This window comes from Muntiacus reevesi, chromosome 4, assembly GCF_963930625.1.
Source record: "Muntiacus reevesi chromosome 4, mMunRee1.1, whole genome shotgun sequence".
Lineage (NCBI taxonomy): Eukaryota > Metazoa > Chordata > Mammalia > Artiodactyla > Cervidae > Muntiacus > Muntiacus reevesi.
Window position 1 is genome coordinate 24538581 of NC_089252.1, and position 25626 is coordinate 24564206.

At 40.7% G+C, this 25626-nt stretch overlaps 1 protein-coding gene across 1 annotated transcript in view; it reads right to left on the bottom strand.

Annotated features, from left to right (window-relative positions):
• The window catches only part of DSG2 (desmoglein 2), a 53212-nt gene that overhangs the window by 6107 nt on the left and 21479 nt on the right, over nucleotides 1-25626 (bottom strand). The window contains exons 3-12 of the mRNA XM_065932402.1: nucleotides 25309-25443; nucleotides 20194-20355; nucleotides 19917-20061; nucleotides 18924-19090; nucleotides 16083-16220; nucleotides 15788-15973; nucleotides 12548-12813; nucleotides 8244-8386; nucleotides 7723-7950; nucleotides 1608-1835 (exon numbers count right to left, since the gene is read on the bottom strand). Of these exons, the coding sequence (XP_065788474.1) occupies nucleotides 1608-1835; nucleotides 7723-7950; nucleotides 8244-8386; nucleotides 12548-12813; nucleotides 15788-15973; nucleotides 16083-16220; nucleotides 18924-19090; nucleotides 19917-20061; nucleotides 20194-20355; nucleotides 25309-25443 (1798 nt within the window). The remainder of the gene's footprint in view (nucleotides 1-1607; nucleotides 1836-7722; nucleotides 7951-8243; nucleotides 8387-12547; nucleotides 12814-15787; nucleotides 15974-16082; nucleotides 16221-18923; nucleotides 19091-19916; nucleotides 20062-20193; nucleotides 20356-25308; nucleotides 25444-25626) is intronic.

The following is a 25626-nucleotide window of genomic DNA, read 5'->3' on the forward strand; positions in this document are numbered from 1 at the left end:
TCATAGCCCTATTTTTCTGTTTTTCTTTTCTTCCCCTGATCCAAACTCAACAAGTCTGTTTTGGGTGAGTCATACCAAAGCCGAAAGGCAGGATGAAGGAGTCTTACAGACTCAGAGTTCCTGTCCATCACTAAGACTGTGGTCACTGCCTGTGGTCACTCAGTGGCACATCAAGACTGGATTTGACACTATCCACATCACCAAAACCAATGGAATAGCTTAATTTTTTTACAACCACTTTAATTTTTAACATGTGCTTCTGTGGTGGCTCAAAAGGTAAAGAATCTGCCTGCAATGCAGGAGACCCGAGTTTGATCCCTGGGTCGGGAAGATCCCCTGGAGAAGGGAATGGCTACCCATTCTTGCCTGGAGAATTCTATGGGCAGAGGACCCTGACGGGCTACCGTCCGTGGGGTTGCAAAGAGTCAGACACGACTGAGTGACTAATACTTTCACAGACTATGGTTATTGTGTGTAATAAAAAGACTGAAGACAGCAAACGTTTATCAAGTGTCTGCCATGTGCTAAGCACCCCCCTTAAACCTGGGGAAATGTGAGGTGAAACGGTAGCGCAAGGAATCCCAGGTGGGTCAGCTGAAACAAGTTATTATCATCAAGTCAGTAATTTAACCCATTAAATGGAGATGATGATATAAAAGTGCACTGCAAACTGTTGAGTGCTGTGTATTCAACTGCACATATGCTAATGGCTTGGATGCACCCCTCTTCTGACAGAGAAATAGCAGAGGCTGCCTTGGAGGCGGGGGTCTGCCCATGAGCAGTGGGCAAGTGGAGTGGCTCCACGTGCCCCCGGGCTGCAGTCTTGTTCTTCCATGAAAGGAAACCCACAGTCAATGGAGGGCACTGGAGGGCAGGCAGGAAGGGACGGCCAGTTGTCCCTGCTGGGGAACATGTGAGTGCTCAGAGGGTCTGGCTCCTGTTGGTGCAGGGGGAGGGGCAAGCCAAGCAGAGCCTGGGGGGAGGTGGAGCTCTGACAAGTCAAGTGTGCAAAAAGCAAGACCTGATGGGAATCAGATGAGTTTGTAAAATAACCTTGTACCATGCAACAAGTCTTTTCTGAGAGTTTTCCACGCACAAGGCACTGTGTGGGGAAGAACAGATAACTCACCTCCCTCACAGAGCTTAACAAAATGGGGACACCCACAAGGTTGAAACGTACGTCTAATAATCTTGGTTACTGAAATCAGGAAATGATACATTTTTATAAAACAAAATTCTGAAGAGAGCTCTGATAGCTTTTGGTGTTCTCACCCTCAATAGCATTCTAGTGTGATTACAGAATAACTAAAGAAATCAATGAGTACTATAGTAACAAAATACTAAAAAGACACTAGAAATTACTAAAAGAGGAAGTACTCAGTGATGTCCAGCTCTTCGCAGCCCCATGGACTGTGCAGCCCACCAGGCTCCTCTGTCCATGGGATTTTCCAGGCAAGAATACTGGAGTGTGTTGTCATTTCTTCCTCCAGGGGATCCTTCTGACTCAGGAATCGAACCTGACCCTCCTGCTTGGCAGGCAGATTCTTGACCACTGAGCCACCTGGGAAGGCCCCCAAAAGGGAACGTACAGCTTTTAAAGTACTTACGTAGCAAGAGCAGAAGGGCAAGAATTATGAGTGCAATTGCGGCAGGTCCCAGGCCAACGTAGGAGTCAGCCCACATTTCTACACAGCCACTGCCTTCCACACACTTGCAAACTGTGAGTTTAAGGATCTGCTCTTCAGGACAGCTGAAGCCTTGACTATCTGCGATCCGGAAGCGCACTTCACTTCTCCCATGCTGTCTTTTGGTTTGTTGCAGTAGCACACTGGTGTCTGTAAGGGACAAGAAAATAAAGTGAGTGGTTACCGAGAAAGGGGCAAGATTAAATTACAGAAACATTCTTTTTTTTTTCCTCCAATTTATTGAGGTATATTTAATTTACAGTATTATATAAGTTTCAGGTATACAACACTGCAATTCACACTTTTTAAAGGTTATACTCCATTTATAGTTATTGTAAAATATTGGCTATAACCCCTGTGACATACAATATATCCTTGCAGCTTATTTATGTTAACATAGTAGATTGTACCTCTTAATCCTGTACCCCTGTCTGGTCCCTCCTCACTTGCCTCCCCCAGTGGTAACCATCAGTCTGTTCACTGCATCTCTGAGTCTACAGAAACATTCTTTAATTGCTTATCATATTTAGCTCCAGTTAGTTTTATTATTCCATAACTTCTCTGTTGAATTCACAGTGTGCTTGATGAGATTAGTTCAAATATGCAGGTAAAGATCACAGCATCGTTTCTGAACACACCTTCCTTTTATGATGACTAATGCTAACCAATGTGCGTGATCCGCCTGATGCTAGGAACTCTTTCCATTACTGGGATACAGTGACAAACAAGTGGTGAGTTAACCGATATTTCCATCGAATGACCATTTTTTTAAAATTTAGTTTTTCCTGTTTAAAATAACTACTTATTTATTTGGCTGCACTGGGTCTTAGTTGCAAGATCTCTGAACTTCACTGTGGAATTTGGGATCTTAGTGTTTCATGTGAACTCTTAGTTGTGACCTGTGGGGCCTAGTTCCCTTGAGCAGGGATCGAACCCAGCCTCCCTGCATCAGGAGCTCAGAGTCTTAGCCACTGGACCAGCAGGGAAGTTCCTATCCTACTATTTCTTAAAAGAATTTTATTAAGGTAAATTTCAAACAGAGGGTAATCAAGGAAAGAACATAATTAACCCTCATGGTACTCATCTCCAGCTTTAATAATTTTCAACAATGGGCCAATCTTATTTCATCCAGTTCCATCCTTTTTGTTCCCAACATGGTATGTTTGAAATTTTGAAAAATTTCAAATCTACAGAAAACTTGAAAGACTTATGACTGATACAATGAGTTTTGATATACTCTTCATGAATTGTTTACATTTTATAACAATATTATCTCTCTACATGCACACTTTTTTTTAAACTGAAGGATAATTGCTCTATAGAATTTTGTTGTTTTCTGTCAAACCTCAACATGAATCAGCCATAGGTATATATATATATCCCCTCCCTTTTGAACCTCCTTCCCATCTCCCTCCCCATCCCACTCCTCTATTTTAAGGTAAGTTGCAGATCTCATGACCTTCTTCAGCATATACCTTCTAACACCAAAGGATATTAAGTCCTTCTAAGAATTTATTATTGATATAAAAATCTAACATATAACTCATATTCAAACTTTTCAACTGTTATAAAAACATCCTGCGTAATTCTCTCTCTATGGCTTTTCTTTTTTTGGTAATCCTGGATTCAGCTGAAGATTATGCCCTGCAATTAGTTGTCACCCCAGTCTCTGTTAATAATCTACAAGAGTACCACCTTCCTTTTGGCCCTTTAAGATCTTGACCTTGTTGAAGCCCACTTATTTTAAAGGATGCTCCACAGTTTGAATCTGTTTCCTCATGATTGGATTCAGGTTATACATTCTTGGCAAGAATATTACACAGAAAGTGTTGTGCAAATGACCTTTAATCATATATTTAAAAAATGTGACTGATTATTTAAAATTTTTTCTTTCAACATGAATAAAAATCATGACCAGTTTTCACGAGTAAAAGGACTGATCAATTAAAATAGCTTAAAACTTTTCCTGATATATGTTTAACTCACTAAAAAGTAGTTTACTTGGGGACTGCCATGGCAGTCCAGCAGTTAAGAATATGCCCTGCAACACAGGATAGCGATTCCTGCTTATTGAACTAAGATCTCACACGCCTCAGAGAAACTAAGGCCATGCACCCCAACTACCAAGCCCACTTACCACAACTACTGAAGCCCGCAGGCCACAACTAGAGTGTCTGTGCACGAAAATGAAGATCCTGTGTGCCCCGCTAACACCCGACGCAGACAAATCAATAAACAAATATTTAAAAAGTTTACTTGCAAGACATGTAAAGATGGATAAATACCAAAATAAAAATGAGGTATTTGGGGTTTTTCAAATTTATTTATTTTTGGAAGTAAGAGATAGCCTCTCTACATCTTAAGGTGCAAATGTTACGAAATCTGATAACCATAGCTAGAAATTTACTTATTAGATAATCCCTATAGTTCTGTAGAAGTGAGGAAAGCATCGAGTCATTCATTTGAGGAATATGAGCTGGTTAAAAGCAATCTAGGAAAACATGGGTGAAGAATACAACTAAATTCACAATTGGCTCTGAGGGTTAGGGAAGGTGGAGGCGGTAGGAAGGGTACAGAGGGGTCGTCCACTTTATCAGCGATCATTAAAAAATAAAAGCCTGATTCAAATATGACAAATTGTTAATATTTTTTAATTCTAAGTGGGAAGTACAAAGGTGTCTGCCTTATTAGTGAAGTCACTCAGTCGTGTCTAACTCTTTGCGACTCCATGGACTGTAGCCCACCAGGCTCCTCGGTCCATGGGATTTTCCAGGCATGAATACTGGAGTGGGTTGCCATTTCCTTCTCCAGGGGATCTTCCCAACCCAGGGATTGAACTCGGGGTCTCCTGCATTGTAGACAGAGGCTTTACCATCTGAGCTACCAGGGAAGCCCTTTGTAACTGTCTGTACTTAAAAAACTTCTCAAGTAAATAAAATAGTTACTAGTCAATCCTAAAGGAAATGAACCCTGACTATTCACTGGAAGGACTGATGCTGAAGCTCCAATACTTTGGCCATCTGATAAGAAGAGCCAACTCATTGGAAAAAGACCCTGATGCTGAGAAAGATTGAGGAGAGGAGAAGGGGGCGACAGAGGATGCAATGGTTGGATGGCATCATCGACTCAAGGGAATGAGTTTGAGCAAATCCCGAGAGATAGTGAAAGGCAAGGAAGCCTGGTGTGCTGTGGTCCATTGGGTCGCAGAGGGTGGGACATGACTGCATGACTGAACAACAACAACAACATCTATTATCATGACAGGTGGTCACACATCTCATTATATAGGGCTTCCCTGGTGGCTTAGATGGTAAAGAATCCGCCTGCAATGCAGGCGACCTGGGTTCAACCACTGGGTTGAGCAGATTCCCTGGAGAAGGGAATGGCTACCTACTCCAGTATTCTTGTCTGGAGAATTCCACGGACAGAAGAGACCAGCAGGATACAGTCCATGGGGTCGCAAAGTTGGACACGACCAGGCGACTGATACTCGCTCACTCACTCATTATATAACCAAGGAGAAAAAAGGCAAAAAGCCTGGGATACAGCATCATGTCTCTCCCAATTGCCGAGATAAATAAAGTATAATCTCAGTGACTTTCTGGTATAACACTCTAACACCTATGTGCATCCTAAAGAGCTTTACGTTCCTCAGGCTAGGAAAAAATTCGAGACCTCATCAAATTCAGATGTTTTTATCTTTAGATAGAAAATTCATTGTGTATTTGGAGAGGCAACAGAACATAAAGGTAGAGAGTAGACTCCACAGCCAGACTGCGTGGGTTCAAATCCTATTCCATCAGCTCTTAACTAGCTGTGACTTTGACGTTAGTAAAACTTCCTGTACATTTGTTTACTCATCTGTAAGATGTTGATGACAGCAATGCCAAACTTCTAGCACTGATAATATTAGTAAAATGCTTAGACTAGTGCCTGGCATCTCAAAACATCATGTTCATTAGATAAAATAAATACATCTTGGAATCCCCACAGAGTCAATGTAAAACACATTTACATACTTAGTCAAAGAAAAGCAAACTCCAATCAAGCAGTCAACCTAGGTGGGAGTATCAGACTTCTGTGAGTACAGAAGGAGATAATGCGAACCAGGGGACCAACCTATCTTGAGTCCTGGGGTCTGCGACTTAACTACCATTAAGAAGAATCATCTGGATGTCTACATCCCAAGGCTCATGATAGCTGAAAACCTGATCTTAAGGAACCTGAATTAATCAGGATTGTGACTGTCTTCCCTTACTGGGGAGACAACTTGAGTTAATCAACAATGTAACTATCTTTTGCAAGTGAATCATAAACCCTAAGAAGATTCAGAATCAAGTATAGGAATATTTAAGCAAACTAAAGACAAGTTTTAGTATTTTTGTAAAGAAATTACTTGCATATGTTATTGTATTTCTACACTTACAATACTTTAAGGAAAATTAGCCCTACTGACATGATAGCTTTGTAAGTCCAGTTTAAAATGTGTAATTATGTTACTCATTTAGATTCATGGTTTTAGGTGGAAATATCACTGGTTTGTTGCAGTGGACCGCAACAGAGGATTTCAGGTGTGATATACTTAGAAGTTAAAATTATTGGAATCTTAAAGTATTTGGAATCATAAGAAAGTTATATTTAATTCAGATCATTGAAATACAAAAAAAAAAGGAAGCCAAATATACTAAATGTATAAATGTATTAAAACGTTGAAGGTGTTTACTTTGTAAATTGGACCAAACACAGATCAAAGCCTCTTAAAATTACTGCATGCCTAAATTTGCTAAGCCTAAAAAACCAGTGAACTTATAAGTTAAGAAAAATCGGGGTATTATATTTAAAACTCTTCTGAAATGAATACCAGCTATTTAAAATGAGAGTCTTCTGGAGATTATTTTTCAGCATTTGAAATCCAAAAGAACATGTCAATAAGGGAGTATGTCCCAAAATTTGGATATATGCTCATGTCCTTCTGGCATGGGGGTAGGAGGACAGACAGCTTCCTTTTCATGTTATATCCATCACTCACCAGCTTTGTGACTTCAGACAAGCTACCTAACTCTAGTTAAGTCAAAGCTCTCTCAGCTGTGATCAGGGAATGATGGTATGGGCTAAGGAATAAATGTGATAAAGCATAAGAAGGGTTAGCAGAGTGTCTGGCACATGGTATATACTCCGTAAGTATTATTTTTAATGGAATCATTATTACCGTACCTCAAGATTTCTAGAAGGCACCTACTAGGATTACTGTGCTTAGAAAGGCAAAGTACTCCTCAAGCTTATGAGACAACTACTTCAAGAGTGATTTGGGGAATAACCAGCTACTTTTAAAATATTAGAGGGGACTTCCCTGGTAGTCCAGTGGTTAAGAATCCACAATGCAATGCAGGGGACGTGGGTTTGATTCCTGGTGTGGGAACTAGGATCCAGCCTACCACAACTACTGCGTGCATGTGTGCGTGCACCTGATGTCGCTTCAGTCGAGTCCAACTCTTTGCGACCCCATGGACTGTAGCCCACCAGGCTCCTCTGTCCATGAGATTCTCCAGGCAAGAGTACTGGAGCGGGTTGCCGTGCCCTCCTCCAGGGGATCTTCCAAACCCAGGGATCAAACCTATGTCTCTGATGTCTCCTGCATTGGCAGGCAGGTTCTTTACCATTAGCGCCACCTGGGAAGCCTGACAATTACTGCTGAGCCTGGCACCATAACTAGAGAGCCGATATACCACAAGGAAGATCCTGCATGCTGCAACTAAGATCTGATGCAACCAAATAAATAAATTAAAAAAAAAAAAAGAGAGAGAGAGGTATTAGACATCTGTTTTTCTTCTTTCCCTCCAGGTAGATTATTTATCATTAGGCAGATCAAACACACTATGCCTGAGGTTCAGAACTTCATTTTATAAACTCGACTGTATTGGAAATACAATTTATGCAAAGCAAATAAATAGCTGTATTATGAAGATTTTATTTGCTTTGCAAATAGAATTCTATCATGTTTAACATTTAAATATATAGTCTAGAGATTTCTGCTTACCTTCTCGGCGTACTATTTTCCATCTTTCTGCCATTCCGGCTGGTTTATTAATGACCGAGAAATGGAAAGGCCAGCTGTTTTGAGGCCCGTCCAGGTCCTGAGCGGTCACGTTCACGAACGGCACGTCGTCACAGACAGTCCGCACAGGCTCGACCAGCGTGGGACAGTTGTCATTGATGTCTTCAACACTGACAACAACAGTGCCAGTGATGGTTTTCCTAGGATATTCTTAAAGATAGGAAAAAAAAAAAAACACCATTCTGGTCATACTGCTCAAAATGGACATACTCTGAATTCTCTAGTCAATTTCATAAGGAGAAATAGTATCCAATTAGGACACTTCTTATCTTAGATATTTTTTCATATTCAGATCAAGTAATGTCTTTTAATCCACTAAATATGTAGAAATGTGAGGGTTTACCCATTTGACCTTTCTATAAAGCCAAAACAAAGGTCTCCGTGGTTGGAAAATAAAATCTAAATACATATAACCAAGAAAAGATGCTTCTTTAATAACTTACCTTCTGTCATAGCCAAAATCTTTGCAGTGTATGTACCATTTTGGACATATCTGGATTCATAATCAGGAATCTTCACGAGTTTAATTTCAGAGGTGGCAGAATTCACAGAGATCCAATTGTCTATATCATCAAATTTGGCGTATCTGTTAGAAAAAAGAAAATTAATTCTGAACTCTGGATAAACTGAGACTATTTATAACTAATATCTACAACTCTTTTAAGCTTAATTTCTGCTCTATTATGTATGTTCTTATTACAGGCATGTTTGGAATGTTTTTAAATTTCTTGAGACTATCCTAAAAGCCCCTCTGTTTATCACTGTCTCACACCTACTTTGGAATCCTCCTTATTTCTGTAACATACCTCAGACATGTGCGCAAGGGCAACCACCTCCTGCCTACTCACCTGGGAGGGTTATGAGTTGCTCTTAGCCTGTCTTACAGCTTTCAATCTAGTTTCCCTTAAATTTGGAGTTAACCTTTTGAGGATAATTTAAGTCATCCAACAAGAACTCGTGGAGAAAAGCCACCTTACATCCTATTGTTTCTTGGCATATTATCAATATTTTAAAATAACAGTTTTTTTTTTTTAAAATAACAGTTAAAAAAAAAAATCAATGCCTTAAATGGAAGTGCTTTAAATTTGCTGGACACATGTACACCTATGGCTGATTCATGTTGATGTCTGACAAAAAAGAACAAAATTCTGTAAAGCAATAATCCTTCAACTAAAAAATAAATAAATAAATTTGTAGGATATTTTTGGTTGTTAGCAGCAACAGTCTTCTTTTGGTTAGAAACAGCTAAAAGTGAAAATAAAGCTGATAAGATGACTTCTGGTTTTCTTCTCTCAAAGCAAAGGAAAATTATAGAGTGGAAAGACAGCTTCAGGAAGGCAAGTAGAACTTTCATAGTATATTTTCACAAAAGTAGGTTAATTTAATCCCATCGAGTTTAAAACATATTCAAATACAAACATAAACTAAATAAACATATGAGCATTTGGTTCAAGCAATTAGATTATTATTTTGTATTAAGTGGCAGTTTAGGCATATAAAAATGAGTGGCTAACATAGAGCAATATTTATTTATAGTTACTATTAAAAAGTTCCAATTATACACTTGAACTAAATTTTCCTGGCTTTTAATAATTTTACCAGTGAATGATGATACCTTTGGATATTCACAAATATTTTTGAATTTCATGGCTGGAATTTTAAAGCTTGAACTTGGCTCAATGTTTTCCCACATTATACTTATAACCAAGACAGTGTTACAGTGATAAGAATCACATTTCACAATGGAAAGCTTTGTGTGATCTCATTTAAGGAATTTTCTGTTTTCTGTTGTTAAAATTAGACACCATTTAAGGCAGGATGGTGGCTCACATGTCATGTCAAATATCCGTAACAATTGATGCACATGGATAATCAAGGTAAATCATGACAAAGTTGAGAGTGTTTCTTCTACTGTTCTCATCAACATTTCAATTAGGTGAATACTGGAAAATTATTTCACTTAGCTGTGCCTCTCATTCCTTATCTGTAAATAAAGATTTTACAGATAAGGTTTGAGTTAATCTTTAAGATCACTCTCATTATAAAGTTGTATGCAAAAAAGAATAAGGTACTTTTGACAAGAAACATGTTTCATTAGTTTTCAATGTAGCACACATCATCTTTTGATATGGTCATAACTCTTACTGAAAACAACGACCAAAATTAAATAGGTAGATGGAAACAGAAGTTCCAGTAGGTAGCCACAGTATTATTGAAGAGTAATTAATCAGAACATTTAAGCCTCTCAGCGGACAGTCTGAGAAGTCATAAGGAATGAGCATCCTCAGCTTTAGAGCCACAGAAATAAAAATTAGGCTACAAACTCAAAAGGAGCTGGACTGGTGCCTGAAGGTAAGCTGCACAAAAAAGGATCACCAAGACATTGCAGAAAACACAATGGAAACTGTTTGTTAATATTATTTTAGAAAAAGGTCATTTGCTACTATTGGCTGATGAATTCTATGAGATTCTCCAAAACTAAAGAGGCTGTTGAAAAGGTTCCTCCATATCCCCATTCTTGCTGTGGCTGGCAGTGTTTCATGAAGTGCTGGCACCCAGGGACACAGGCCCAAGCAGAGTGAAGCAACCGAACAACTCTGGTACTGACAGCAGGAAAACAGGAGCCATGTGATGGACATCCAGGATTCCACGGAGGCCGTAGACATCAGGAGCACGTGCTGAAGCACACGGCTGCCTCCCGTCGGCCACTGCAAGGCCTTCAAGGACGCCAAGCGTGATGCTTGCAGCGCCCCCTGACGGTCATCTTGGGTGGCAGGTGAGGATCCTTGTGCTGTGCTGTGCCTAGGCGCTCAGTCGTGTCCGATTCTCTGTGACCCCGTGGACTGCAGCCCACCAAGCTCCTCTGTCATGGGGATTCTCCAGGCAAGAATACTGGAGTGGGCTGCCATGCCCTCCTCCAGGCGATCTTCCCAACCCAGGGACCAAACCCAGGTCTTCCGAATTGCAGGCGGCTTCTTTACTGTCTTGCGCCACCAGGGAAGCTCAAGAATACCGGAGTGGGTAGCCTATCCCTTCTCCAGGGAATCTCCCCAACCCAGAAATTGAACCAGGGTCTCCTTCATTGCAGGCAGATTCTTTCCAGCTGAGCTACCAGGGAAGCTTAACTTCAACCAAATAACTACAGGTAAGCAGAGCTTCATAAATTACAGCCCTGTAGAGTCATCTCTTGATGGCAAGGCTCTGAGAGCTAAGATGCAAACTCACTTTGCAGATGTGAATGGATCATGCAAACCTAAGGCGCTGCTACGGAATGGGTCTAATACAGGGTTGGCATATGATGGGTTCTTTAAAAATAAAAAAAATTTTTTTTTTTTTTAATTTTCGGGCTTCCCTGGTGGCTCAGATGGTAAAGCGTCTGCCTGCAATGCGGGAGATCCCAATTCAATCTTTGGGTCGGGACGATCCCCTAGAGAAGGAAATGGCAAGCCACTCCAGTACTCTTGCCTGGAAAATTCCATGGACAGAGGAGCCTGGTAGGCTACAGTCCATGGGGTCGCAAAGAGTCGGAAACGACCCAGCGACTTCACTTTCACAGCCCATTAACAATGTTGCCATCCTTTTGGGTGGATAGCAAAGGGATTCAGCCTTACATGGGTATGTATCCATTCTCCCCCAAACTCCCCTCCCATCCAGGCTGCTCTATAACATTGAACAGAGTTCCCTGTGCTATAGAGTAGGTTCTTGTTGGTTATCCACTTTAAATATAGCAGTGTGTACATGTTGAACCCAACTCTATCCCGTCCCCACCATTCTTCACCTCGGCAACCATAAGTTGGTTCTCAAAGTCTGTGAGTCTCTTTCTGTTTTGTGAAGAGGTTTGTTTGTATCATTTCTTTTCAGGCATCTAGTAGGTTCCTCATAAATATATTTTGAATAAAGGTCACCAGGATCAAGACAAACATTACAAGTTTCATCAACCCCTGGACCAAAGAGCCTAGTTTGAATGAAGATCAATTTTCAAGGCTGATGATCAATTAAAATTGGTTTCCCCATTATTAAGATTTTAATGCATTATGCAGCTTTTATTCCCTCTTAATCAAAATTATGTAAAGTGAACTTGCAGTAAATTTTACTTGCTACTTTCTTACCTCTAAAGACAGATTTTAAAAAGTTTCTTTCTGAACTTTCTCTTTGTTGCTATTTAGCCTTCTCAACCCAGAACTTTTTAATTAAAAAATTAAAAAAAAATTTACATTGTTGCATTGGTTTCTGCCATACAACAATGCAAATCAGTCATAATTATACATACATTCCCTCCCTCTCTAGTCTCCCTCCCCTCCCCCAATCCCATCTCTCCAGGTCATCACGGAGCACCAAACTAGGCTCCCTGTGCTACATGCATCTTCTCACCAGTTATCCATCTTATACCCGATAGTCTATGTACGTTGATGCCACCTTCTCCATTCTTCTCACTCTTTCCCTCCCCCACTGTGTCCACAAGTCCCTTCTCCATATCTGCGTCTCCTCTCCTCCCCTGCATCATTTTTCTGAACCCAGCCAGCCTTTGCCTCATACTCGGGTCATGGAGGGAAGGGGTTCCTGGGGAAATGCTTGGCCTCTCAGTGACAACACAACTCCAGGAATTTCATTTACAGGCCTTTTGGGGTCTGTAGGCCCCCCAAGCAGGGTTCAAAGGACTGAAGTGTCCAAATTCCATTATGATTTTTGAAAAGAGGCATTAAAAGTAACTTAGAATGAGGAAATAATATTCACAATCATCTCTTACCTTACATGGGCTACTTTCCCAGTGTCTTCATCAAAAGCCTGAAATTTCCCCAGTATTTGGCCCTGGCTTGATTTCTCCATGCTCTCGCTCGTGTGAAATCGGACAGTGCTGCTTTTAAAATAAACGCCTTCTTTCACATTTTTCACTTTGACTTTGATGGGAATGGATGTTGGCTTGTATTTATCCTTAACTGATTTGTGAAAAGCTGCTCTGTTAGTGACGATAACGCTCAAGTCAAGATTCTTCATTGTTTCATAGTCTACCTCCTAGAAAGGCAAAATCAGTGGGAATTCTTTTAAAAGGGAAAACAATAGAACACACGAGTGTGGTTTCAGTGTCAGATATTATATCATCATTTAAAACATGAATAATACAGCAATACTGAGTACAGTAAATCCCCAATATATCAATTCCATTCTGAGAGCATGTTCGTAGTCCAACTTTGTCCATTAAATCCAACAAAGTTAGTCTAGGTATCCAACTAACATAACTGGCTATACAGTACTGTACTGTAATAGACTTATAATACTGTCAAACAAATACATAAAAAACAAACACAAAAAATAAAGAAAACACTTTTAATCTTACAGTACAGTACCTTGAGAAGTACAGTAGTACCATACAACAGATGGCATCCAGGGGCTGGCATCCAGTGAACAGGCAAGTAGAGTTATGGAGTGGAGGAGGGAGAGGAGGAGGGAGGTGGCAGAGCTGAAGGATCGTCAGCAATAGGAGATGGAGGGCGAACTGCAGTTTCACTCATAGTTTAATGTGACTGGACATGCAAACATCCTTTTTGTAAGTTCACTACTTGAAGGCTCATATATAGGGCACTCTTATATTGATACCATGTCATTAACAACCTGCAGCCCAGGGACTGCAGCCCACCAGGCTCCTCTGTCCGTGGGATTTCCCGGGCAAGAATAGTGGAGCAGGTTGCCATTTCCTTCTCCAAGGGATAGTCCCGACCCAGGAATCGAACTTGTGAGTCTTGCATCTCCTGCATTTGCAGGAGGATTCTTTATCACTAGCGTCACCTGGGAAGCCTAAGGATGTTTAGGAAGCACCCCAATTATATTTTATTTAAGATCAAAATCACTTCAAATATATATATTTTTAGCAATCTGAAGTGATTCTTCGCTTAATTTAAAAAAAGTTATGGGACATTCAATATAGGTTAATATTCCTTAAAAAGTGTTCCATGGGTTTGTTCTGGTAAAAAGGGCTACATAAGTAGCAGAAGACTGCCAGCTCTGTCCCATAGCATATAATAAAGCTGAGACCTCACTGCATCTTATTAGGTAGCACATAATATTAATTTGTCTCTTTATTAATGATGTTCATTTTGATCATTTGATCTGAGGCTTCCCCACTATAAAGTTAGTTTTTGGCCTTTGTGATTCACGTGTATTTTGTGTGGTGGTACTTTGAAACTATTTAAGTACCCCATTTCTCTGCATATTTTCTATTTATGTTTGTTTATATTAGTATAAAAAAATAAAAGGAGACCTCCGCGAGAAAAAAATTATTTGACTATATTAAACCTGGGAAGGGGTTTTCAAATTTGTTTAAACAGAGAATCTAACCCCCTTCTTTATACCATGATGTCTATTAATAACTGGTTTGCTATTAATGCCATAAAAGATTAACCCTCTTCCAAATACTCTGTTCTTTGCGAAGTGTGGTATCACATTTGATTTGATCAGTTTATCACTCTCTCTATGTATTTTCCAATTTATCCATTTTCTTTTTAAAAACATTTCTATAGTGTTCTACTATTTAGATACACTTAATTTACTTAGCTATTCTGTTATTAGGCATTTGGACTATTTGCAATTAACATTGCTCTGAACATCTGCATGCAAGTTTTTTTTTTAGATACTATATGTTTTTATTTTTCTTGGGTGAACACCTAGGACTAAATTGTTGGGTCACTGGATTAGTACTCTATTTAAATTTTTTTACAAAACTGCCAAACTGGCTCTACCATTTAATGCTTCCACTGGCAATATACAGGAGTTCTGGTTTCTCTATATGCTTGCTGATATTTGGCGGTGTCAGTCTTGTTTGATTGCAGTTTCTTTCTAGCCAGCTGTGCAGTGGTAGCCCGCATAGACTCAATCTGCACCTTCCCTAATGTCTAATGATGCCGGCTATCCTTTATGTGCACACTTGCTATTTGTATATCTTCTCTAACTTCCTGTGAATGGAATCTGACGGTTGCCCTTATACTTTGGAAGTGATTCTTTATACAATTGAGAAAGTAAATTCATAATTTTCTTAACCTGGTGCTGTCATTTTACTACTAAATTTACAGTAACTCTGTCCCTTTTTGTGCTACCGTGGTGCACTGAGGGTGTTTTTATTATTCATCACTATGTTCATCACTGTGACTGCTTCTCCTTCCGTGCAGTATTGGCTTTTAATCTCAAGCACTGAGGATGGCTGCACCTATAATCTATGACTAAAAAAGGATGCTTAGTGCTATACAAGCAGGTAAATTGATTTTGTCTCTAATGCCATTATCCATTTATCCAGTAATCATAAAATTTGTCTTCCCTTTAAACATGAGCTAATCTTACTCTGTTTTCCTCTGCTTTACAAAAAGAGGTCTATGTACATACAGTAGTCTATTGATAAATGGTATCCATAATTATCACAATGAAACTTCAAGTTAATTTTCCTCTATTCTGTTATACATTATATTATCGTTATTCCTCTATTAGGGTTTACTTACTTTACCGTATAATAAGTTTTGTAAAAATGTGAATGCTTCTGGAATCAATTTTTGTCTGTGACTTAATGATATGTTTTGAAAGCTTTAGCTTTGCATTTTATTTTAAAATTTGACATTCTATCATGAACCATTTAACATATAGTGGTATTCTTCCTTTTTAATTTTGTTAAAAAAAAAAATCCATCCTCTAACTTTGTTTAAAAAATTCTGTAGGAGTCAGGGTTTTACATGTTTAAGACCCATATACTTATAACACTACTGAATTTTCATTGATTCAATTAAGCAGAATTATACACTGTGTTTCAAAATGTGACCCTCACACCACTGACATTAGAAATACAAAGAGTATGACCACTTACAACCACAGAACTTGGGCAAATACGGATGGCACCTATCTCTAACATTGTGGCACCAGTACTTATAAATATTTGGAGCTCAAAATACATCAGTATCCTCCTCTGGACCAACTTCTCTCATTCCAGGTTTGAACACTAAGTCCTTACCTTAATCAGGGTCACGATTCCTTCATTAGTTTGAGTATCAGTTTCTATGCGGAAATAACCCCCTTCGTTTCCTGATGCAAAAGTAAAATTTGCTAACCAATTATCGGAGCCTACTTCATCTGCATCGGACACTTTTATGCGTAAAACCTCTACGTTGGCTTGGTTTTCTTCAATTGATCCTTCATACTGCAAAACACAAACAGGAGGTTTTTAATCTGATGGAACACAAACATAAGTGATGTATTTTTACAACTTACATGTAAGTAGGCACAAATGTTATAAAAATAGTAGTTACCACATTACTGTCGACTACAGGTATATTGTCATTGACGTCCAAAATACGAATCTGAACTTGAGCTTGTTTTACTGGTTTATCTGTTATTTGTCCATTGCCATCTCTTGCTTCTACTGTCAGAGTGTAGCTGCTGTATTCCTACAGGGCAATGAAAAAGATCCGGCTGGGGTGAAAATGAATTGCTCCGAAATCTGTCTTTCTGGTTTCAGTTCACTTTATCATCATGGGAATGAACCACAGTGCATTATATTCATAAGTGAGTTTTATGGGGGCTTCCCTGGTAGCTCAGTGGTGAAGAAGCTGCCTGCCAATGCAGGACACACAGGTTCGATCCCTGATCTGGGATGATCCCACATACCTCGGAGCAAGTAAGCCTGTACACCACAACTACTGAGTCCGCAGTCTAGACTCCAGGAGCTGCAACTACGGAAGCCCGAGGGCCCTACACTCTGTGCTAAACAAGAGAAGCCACCGCGACGAGCAGTCTACGCACCACAACCAGAGAAAAGCCAGTACAGCAACAGAGACCCAGAGCAGCCAAATATAAATAAAGATTTTAAAAAGTTCCATGACCTGCTGTTAATTCTGTGAAGATGCTATTTGTTTGCCATCAGACCTTTTTTTAAAAGGGCAGAAAAGCCCAGAGCAGTTGTTGACATCAAATTCTTAATTACATCACTGGTGATATTTATCAGGAGATGAATCTCTCCTTAAAAATAGTCTGATTACAAAAGTGCTTTCAAAAGGTAGTCAGCATTACACTGGAAGTGATGAGACTCTAGGAATTAGTTTTTTCGAGTCCACACTTCATTTTAGGTTAAAAGTTAAGCCGTGAAGACTTAACCCCCCAAGAACACTGGGTCAGTAAAGGCATAACTTGGTGCACTTTTTATCCCCGGGAGAGAAGATTCTTGGAGAACATGTCCTAGAGAACAACGTCTCAGATGTTACTCCAAAGGGGACCCGTCTCTTCCACATGGTCCCTTCTGATGGCTCCATCAATGTGGCTAAAGTTTAAGATGGAGCAAGGCAGCGAGTGCCCACGCCCGGGACCCTGCGCAGAGCAAACCTGCTCAGTGAAAGGCAGGATGGCAGAGATTCTGGGACCAGCTGCCTGAGTTCCAATTCTGACATGCTAGCTATGTCAGACACACATTATCCCTTTGACCCTTGGTTTTCTTCTACATAAAATGAGGATAATAACTGGATCTGCTTCACAGGGTTTACAGGTTCATTAACTGAGTTAATCCACGTAAAGGACTTGGAATAGCACTGGGCACGTGGCTTGCCCAGCAAGTGACAGCCAGTATTTTTTTTGCTAAATGTTTCAGATACAGAATCACACTACTACTTCAAAATAGTACTTTTCCATTCTCATTTTATGTGAAAATGTAGAGTAGAATTCTAGGAGTAATAATATCCTTTAGGGCTTTCCTGGGGGTTCAGATGGTAAAGAATGTGCCTGCAATGCGGGAGACCCGGGTTCAATCCCTGGGTCAGGAATATCCCCTGGAGAAGGGAATAGCAACTCACTTCAGTACTCTTGTCTGGAGAATCACACGGACAGAGAAGTTTGGCTGGCTACAGTCCATGGGGTTGTAAAGAGTCAGATACAACTGAGTGACTAACACTTTCACTATCCTTTACAAAGATATCACAGGAATGTTGACCAGCATCCTCTTCTTCTCTGGCCAGAGTTAAATCATTTTTTTAAGCATTACAAAATACGCTGATTGTGTCTGATGAAGATTTATATTTGATGACAATACAGCGCTCCCAAGGATCATCATTTTACAATGCATGCTGTTAACATCTTTATGTGTGTAGCATTTACGAAATCTTGTCTTCCCTTTTCAACTAAAATGTTCCTTTTGACTTAGAAATAAAAAAATGAAATGTTTGAGAAAATATCATTTAGGAAACAACTCAAATTTTCCTCCAATTTGGGATTCACAGTAACTCTTTCCTTTACAAATGCTTCTATTACTCTAAACAGGACTTCTATTTCAGTCTCTTTTCCTCCCTCTGAAACTGTATTAGCAGTAGGAAAGATTCCTGAAGTTTCATTACAAAACCACAAAGTAAGGAACATTGCTTTAGAACTCTCTAGCAAACAGATCCTGACTGGAGAGGCCCTAGGTCAATGCTTATGTAATTTAAAAATTTCCAGGAGTCATATTAAAAAAAAAAAAAGAGGAAATTCCTTGGTGGTCCAGTGGTTAGGACTTGGCACTTCACTACTGGGGCCTGGGTTTAATCCGTGGTCAGGGAACTAAGATCCCACAACCACATGGTGTGTCCAGATAAATAAATCAAAGTAAAAGGAAACAGCTGATACTAATTTTATTTTTGCTTTGGGAGAGTAGAAGTATATTGGTTTGCCTTTTCATTTATAAAAACATTTGGGGGATTTTCTGTTCCTTTACTATGATTCCTACGTACAGTAATGACAGGGGATTGTTTAAATACCATGTGATACTAATTTCAAACAAAGATATTTCATTTAACCCACGGTATCCGAAATGTTATCAACTCAACAAGTGATCAACCAAAAATTATTAAGGTGATATTTTAACATTCTTTTTTTTTTTTTTCCATATTATGTATTCCCAGTCTGGTGTGTATTTTCCACTTACAGCACATCTCAACTGGGACTAGTCCCATTTCGAATGGCCAATGGCCACATATGACTGATGGCTGTGATACCAGACAGCACAGCCCTAGAGGAGGATGATTCTGAGTTATCCTATGAGTGAGGAACACAAAACAGAAAATTAGAGAGAGAATAAACTGGAAAGAGAGGAGAGCAGAAAGGATGAATGACATGAAATATTAATTTACCTCTCTGTCCAAGGTAATACTGGTTGTGTAGATCTCTCCTGTATCTTTATTTAGGAAAAACACTGGAGAATTAGCAGGCTCCTGAGACACGATCCTATAGGAAATTTTGGAATTCAGAGTGTTGGGCTCATCTGCATCGGTTGCGGTGATTTTCATCACAAGTGTATCTGGCAGCAGAAATGAAGGGGTCCAAGATGAAACACAACTTTTAGCACACTTACATATGTGATTTATTTTATTTATCACATCAGCTTGTTCCAGAAAGGATTTTAGGTATTTATCAAATTCAGTTTACTAAGATTAAAGAATTTAATTGTTTGGGGGTAAGTGTGAATGGAGGTGGGAATAGGAAAAATAAGATGAGAGTGAGGCTGAGGTTAGTATATACAATTTTAAAGATGACGTTCTGGACACGCTATAGGAGGGCCACAGATTTGCTGATCACATTTCTAATAACCAATACAAAGAAAGAAAAATGAACAGATACATATACATGCTTATTAAAATACAAGCAATTCAGGAGAAGCATAGCTATTCTTTACATTCTGATCAAAGAGAAATTTCTCCTGCAAGACCCAAATAGAAAGCTGCATTTAACACTTGCACTGAAGCCTGGAGGTAGAAATAATATGTCTAAGGTTAGCAAACCATGGACAGTGGGCCCAAGCCAGCCAGCCACCTGATTTTGTGAATAAAATTTTATTGGAATACAACCATACCTATTTGTTTACACAGTATCTACAGCTGCTTTCCTGACACAGGGTGAAACTGAATAGTTGCTGCACAGACCTAACCTATCACATCAATCTACCATATCTGTTTTGAAGGTAAAAAACTTACAACGAAAAATCGGTTCCAAACCTAGATCAATCAGTTTATTATTATTTTTCCTGTGGGTAATATTCAGCCTCCACTAAGACAGAGGTTTCAGTGTTCAGTGACATGCTGGGGATACGATGATCTTGAGTACTCATAAAAATAATGAACTCTTACTTGCTGCGCTCAGCTCTTCAACAGACCCAACAAAGACGTCCTGTGTGAACACTGGCTCGTTGTCATTTATGTCAAGAACTTTAATTCTGAGTTCTATTGGCTTCTCTAAGTTGTTTCCTCTTTCATCCAAAGCGTAACCAATTAGCTGAAATCATGGCATACATAATAGAAGGAATTTAGGCTGAGATCATTCAAGTAGCATCATTTCAAAAAAATAATAAAACGTAACTATTACCCAAGAAAAGCTACAAATGCATAAATGTAAAATTGTTCTTACCAGAAAAAATGGTGTTTCTTCTCGATCTAGAATGGTGGTAACGTTTAGCTCTCCGGTGTCTTTATTAAAGACAAACACGCCGAAGGGCGGCTCTGTGATCCCCTTTCCAGTGTATTTGTAGGTAATTTTTAGTTTTTTTTCTTCTGCAAGATCAGAGTGTATCTAACATAAAAATAAGAGAGGAATGCTTCAAGTTAAACTCTAACTTACAGGTAATTGTTTTTAATTGAAAATTTCGCTCGGAAGCTGTTGGCTGTTGAGAGGAGGTGGGAGGACACAGGTGATCCACAGCAGAGGTGCTGGTGTCAGAGAACCCGGGTCTAGTCGTGTCACAGCTAGTTACTAGGTGTGATGCTAACGGTTACTTACCCTCCTACCCTTCAGTGTTCTTACCTGTAACATGAAGAGACACTTCTGCCTACCTCTTAGGGTTGTTATGAAATTAAGATATCAGTAGGGGGATACATCTTGGTGGGAGTGGATTTTAAATTTAGGTAAGGTAAAATCTGTAGACTCAAAATCACCTTTATAACTTCTATCATCAGGAAGATGTGAGTAAGGCATCCTTTCACAGGAGGGTTAAAAGAGTCAAGTGCTTCTGCTACTTGAAATGCCCTTGCAGATCGGTGTTTCTAACCTGGGGGACTTCTGTAGTTAACACCTTCGTCCTCTAGAAAGAGCTCTATTTGTATCTCTAACTTGTTTGTTTGCCATTTCTGTTATCTTGAATTCTTCATCAGTAAGTGTATCTCTGTCGCCCCCTACTGGACCCTCAATTTCTCTTTTCAGACATCACTGAAGCCATCACCCCGCCTCGGCCCCGCCAGTTCTTCATCCTGAAATCTCAGAATGAGCTACACATGCTTCCCACAGGATTTCCAACATGCTCTGGGGCTGAGGATGCTGCTGAGAATGAGATGCGGCTCCAGCCTCCTGCCACACCTGCTCTGCTCCTGGAGGAATGGGGACCCTGGGGCAGCCCTGTGATCACTTCTGCAGAGAGGGCAGAGCCTCTCTCTCTCTCCTTTTCTTTGTGTTTCTGTCTCCTTTTTTTTTTTGCCAAGTACATGCATGTACACACACAACCCATGTGTATGTGTATACACATACATCAGTATTTATAGAGAACATTCTAGATTTTTATGTGCCGACTATATATATTATATAATTTCACTTATGTTAAAAATAAAATCAAACTGTGTGTGGACCTAGCAGTTGGTTTGCATATACATATGCATGCACATAAGAATATGTAAGTATATACATACTTATGTATTTCAAAAGATATGGAAGATACGAAGCTGTTGACAGTATGACAGTATTACTTTTAGACAGAGAATCTATAAAGTTGGGGAAATACAACAGAATGTTTTGCTTTTTAGGTAAATTTTACTCTTAACAACTTTTATAATTAAAATGAATAAGAATAGCTAATGCTTACTGAACTCCGAAGAATCCATGTATTTTAGGGAAACCTATTGAAAGAATGAGTGAATGACTCAGATATCTCATCAAACCAGCACTAACCAAACCAGAAAGCTTAACTGCTTGTATACAAAATATTACGTAAAGTCATGGGCTTCACTGGAGGCTGAAACTGTAAAGAATCCGCTTGCAATGCAGGAAACCCGGGTTTGATCTCTGAGTGGGGAAGATCCCCTGCAGAAGGGAATGACTACCCACTCCAGCATTCTTGCCTGGGAAATCCTATGGACAGAGGAGCCTGACAGACTACTGTCCTTGGGGTCGCATAGAGTCGGACACGACTAAGCGACTTTCACTCACTTTATGTAAAGCCATAATCAAACGTTTAGATTTAAGAGGGCTTTTATCAAAATAATATATTGCTGGAAAAAGGAAAGTGTCTTCTGTTCCTGGCTGCTCTTTGTTAAAAGGGGCTTGTCGAGTGTGCTGTTTATAAGGTTGGAAAGATGAAGGTACCACTTGCCTGTGAACACTTATTCATTCACACAGATGTTTACTGAGCACCTCAGGATGCTGGCTCTGCGCGGGGCACAGGGGGTGCATGCTGTGAGCCCTGAGGACCAAGCCCCTGCCTTCAGGGAGCTTACACTGTACTGAGGGAACCAGAGAACCAGCAAGCAACTTATGACGTAATGTCCTGGAGGTGAACGAGCTATAAACCGAGCTCAATGGAGTGAAGAGATTGAGATAGGGTGAGGCCGGGAAGGGAATTCTTGGCCAGAGGCTTTATGCTGTGACATACTGCAAATACCTATGGGGAGGGGGTTCCAGGCAGCGGGAACAGCAAGTGCTAAGGATGGATGCTGAAGCTCTAACACTTTGGCCACCTGATGAGAAGAGCTGACTCACTCGAAAAGACCGTGATGCTGGGCAAGATTGAGGGCAGGAGAAGGGGAAGACAGAGGATGAGATGGTTGGATGGCATCACCGACTCAATGGACACAAGTTTGAGCAAACTCTGGGAGACAGTGAAGGACAGGGAAGCCCGGAGTGCTGCAGTCCATGGGGTTGCCAAGAGTCTGACACGACTGAGCAACTGAACAGCAAGAGTGGGAGGCTGGCATGGGCTTTGGGCTTGTGTCAGCTTAGGGAGGTGGCAGAGTGTGGCGTGAGGGCTGATAGGAGCTGGGGTCAGAGAGGAGGTCAAGGTCAACAAATCCTAAGAGAGCTCTTGTTGGCTGAGGTGAGGAGTGTATTTCTTCCACTGCACTGGGCAGCTGTTGAAAGGGCCTCATGAAGGGAATGAAAATTTCGGTTCAGAAGACCACTCTGGCTGCTTTCTGAAGAATGGACTGTGGTGGGGGAGAGGCAGGAAAGAGTGAAGTCAGGGGGACCACGTCAGGGTGCTTTTGGTAACACAGGTCAGAGCTGACACTCACGGGAACGAGGAGGGTAGCAGTAGAGAGAAGTGGGCAGATTCGGAATCCACTTTTGGCACAGAACTGACAGTATCTGCTGCAGTTTTGAAAATACTGGACAAAATTATAGTACCATTCACTGAAATGGATAGAACTTGGGGAGAACAACTTTTGGAAAAATCAAGGGTTCAGACTTTGCACATGCTAAGTCTCAGATACAAATGAATGGAACTACCATACAATTTATGCATTTTGAGAGCTGAAAGAAGTTATTAATAATTAGCCCAGGACAGTGGCTGTAAACCCAGACTGTTTCAGGCAAGATGTGTGGTCGTCCTACCGCGAGTTAGATATCAGTTCTTTTCATTTTGAAAACTATTTTTGTGGGTAGGGTGGCAGAACGTGTGACTCTGATATAAGAATTGTTTCAAGCTGAAAGCGATTGAGAAGCAGCAGATACCAGAAAAACTCTCTGCCCTCCCCCTATCTGCCTAAGACTGTTGTGGTTTAGTCACTAAGTCATGTCTGACTCTTGCGACCCCATAGACTGCAGCCCGCCAGGCTCCTCTTTCCATAGGATTTCCCAGGTAAGAATACTGGAGTGGGTTGCCATGCCATACTCCAATGGATCTTCCCAACTCATGGATCGAACTCGCGTCACTTACATCTCCTGCATTGGCAGGTGGGTTCCCTACCACTGAGCCACCTGGGAAGCCCCACTTGCCTAAGAGCAGGACATAAGTTTGTAAAGGTGCCTTTTCTACCCCTCTCTACAGGAAGGACAAAAAGGAGGGGAGTTTAGATTCCTATCAGCCTGGAGACAGGACCAGAAGAATCTACAAAACAAACCTGACTAGCTTTTTCTATTATTAGTTGCCCATCTATTTGCCTTCCCAGGTTGCTGCCCCTGGGGATTCAAGGTCTTTCTTGTCTGTCTTGTCATTTTTCTAAAAATTTATTGTCCTTCTACTAAGTAGCCTGCTGCTGCTACTGCTAAGTCGCTTCAGTCGTGTCTGACTCTGTGCGACCCCGCAGACAGCAGCCCACCAGGCTCCGCTGTCCCTAGGATTCTCCAGGCAAGAACACTGGAGTGGGTTGCCATTTCCTTCTCCAATGCATGAAAGTGAAAAGTGAAAGTGAAATCGCTCAGTCGTGTCCAACTCCAGGGACTGCAGCCTACCAGATTCCTCTGTCCATGGGATTTTCCAGACAAGAGTACTAGAATGGGTTGCCATTGCCTTCTCCAACTAAGTAGCTTATAAAAACCCAAATCCTAACCAAACCTTTGATTTACTCATCTCTGGGTACTCCCACATGTTACATGTGGGATAGACAAGTTTTTAGGGGCTTCCCAGGTTGCTCAATGGGTAAAGAATCTCCCTGTAATGTAGGAGACACAGGCGATGCAGTTCAATCTCTGGGTCTGGAAAATCCCCTGGAGGAAGGCATGGCAACCCACTCCAGTATTCTTGCCTGGAGACACCCATAGACAGAGGAGCCTGGTGGGCTACAGTCCACTGGGCAGCAAAGAGTCAGACAGGACTGAAGTGACTGAGCACAGAGCACGTACAGACACGTTCCAAAGCTTGTTTTTCTCTTGTTAATTGTTTTCTATCAGTCCAATTTACAGGGCTCCTGCCAGAGAACCTAGGTAGGTGCTAGGGAAAACAGATGATGGGATCTCCTTTTCAGCACTGTTAACACTCTGTTAAAAAAGGATTCAACCAGTGCCTGAGTCCACCCTTAGTTGAATCAAACAGTGCAAGCCACTCAGTTATGTCCAACTCTTTGAGACCCCATGGACTTCTCCATGGACTTCTCCAGGCCAGAATACTGGAGTGGGTGGCTGTTCCCTTCTCCAGGGGATCTTCCTAACCCAGGGATGGAACCCAGGTCTCCCTCATTGCAGGCAGATTCTTTACCAGCTGAGCCACCAGGGAAGCCCAAGAATACTGGAGTGGGCAGCCTATCCCTTACTCCAGGGGATCTTCCAACCCAGGAATCAAACTGGGGTCTCCTGCATTGCAGATGGATTCTTCACCAGCTGAGCTACCAGGGAGGCCCAGTTGAATCAAAGCCCTCCATTAAATACATATTCACCACTAATGCTGCATCTTCTAGAATAGGAAAGTGGATCTTCAAGGTGGCATCTAGAATATTAAAATTTCAGTGAATAAATACATCATGTGACATTCCTAAAATTTTACAGGGAACATGGATGATCTCAGACCACATTTCGTGCATGTACTTCCTTTTCCTCTTTAGACAGTACCTTGGCGATCGGATTCTTCCTGGACAGGTCCTCTCCCTCCCGGAGGGCCACGGGGGCGGTGATCCAGGCGCGCTTCTGTCTCACTGGGTGAGTGTGTTTAAGAAACAGCTTGCTTTCATTTCTTGAGTGTAAGGCCTAAAGCAATAAAATGTTGTCAAAAAATTAGTAAAACATTAGTATGGAATCATGAAATGTACTAAAAGTTGAAAGAGAGCTGTGCAAATTCTAAGGTATTAATTATTTCATACTTTTTAATATGGCTTTAATATAGGCTTTGGATTTCCCAGGTGGTGCTAGTGGTAAAGAACTCACCTGCTA